The 597-nt window shown below is 63.8% G+C and overlaps 1 protein-coding gene across 1 annotated transcript in view; it reads left to right on the forward strand.

The window, feature by feature from the left end:
• Positions 1-597, forward strand: part of BCR (breakpoint cluster region) — an 84,644-nt gene that overhangs the window by 81,522 nt on the left and 2,525 nt on the right. The window contains 1 exon segment of the mRNA XM_015567213.1: positions 457-591. Coding sequence (XP_015422699.1) covers positions 457-591 — 135 coding nt within the window.

Consider the following 597-nt stretch of genomic DNA (forward strand, 5'->3'; position numbering starts at 1 on the left):
ACTTCCAGCCCTGGCTGGTGTGGCTCAGCGGATAGAGCATCGGCCTGTGGACTGGAGGGTCCCGGGTTTGATTCCCATCAAGGGCATAGGCCCGGGTTGCCAGCTCGATCCCTGGCCCTGGTCAGGGCACGTGCAGGGAGGCAGCCCATCGATGTGTCTCTCTCACATCCATGTTTCTCTGTCTCTCCCCCTCCCTCCCACTCTCTCTAAAAGTCCGTGGAAAATGAGGCTTAACAACAAAAAAAAGGCACCGCAGCTGGGCGTTGGTTCAGGATCGAGCCCCCCGATTCCTTCCTCCTTCCCCCGCTGCCCCCCGCCCAGCGGGCCGTGTGGGGAGGAGGCTGGGAAGGAGTGGGGTGCGCGGCTGAGGGGAGAGGCGCCCCGCAGGCAAGCAGCCGGGCCCGGGAGCAGACTGCGGCAGGACGTGGGGTAGCACCTCCCCTGTGCTCTGTCCAGACAACAAGGACGTGTCCGTGATGATGAGCGAGATGGACGTCAACGCCATCGCGGGGACCCTGAAGCTCTACTTCCGCGAGCTGCCCGAGCCGCTCTTCACCGACGAGTTCTACCCCAACTTTGCCGAGGGCATCGGTGAGC

The sequence above is a fragment of the Myotis davidii genome, unplaced genomic scaffold (assembly GCF_000327345.1).
Source record: "Myotis davidii unplaced genomic scaffold, ASM32734v1 scaffold43, whole genome shotgun sequence".
Classification (NCBI taxonomy): Eukaryota; Metazoa; Chordata; class Mammalia; order Chiroptera; family Vespertilionidae; genus Myotis; species Myotis davidii.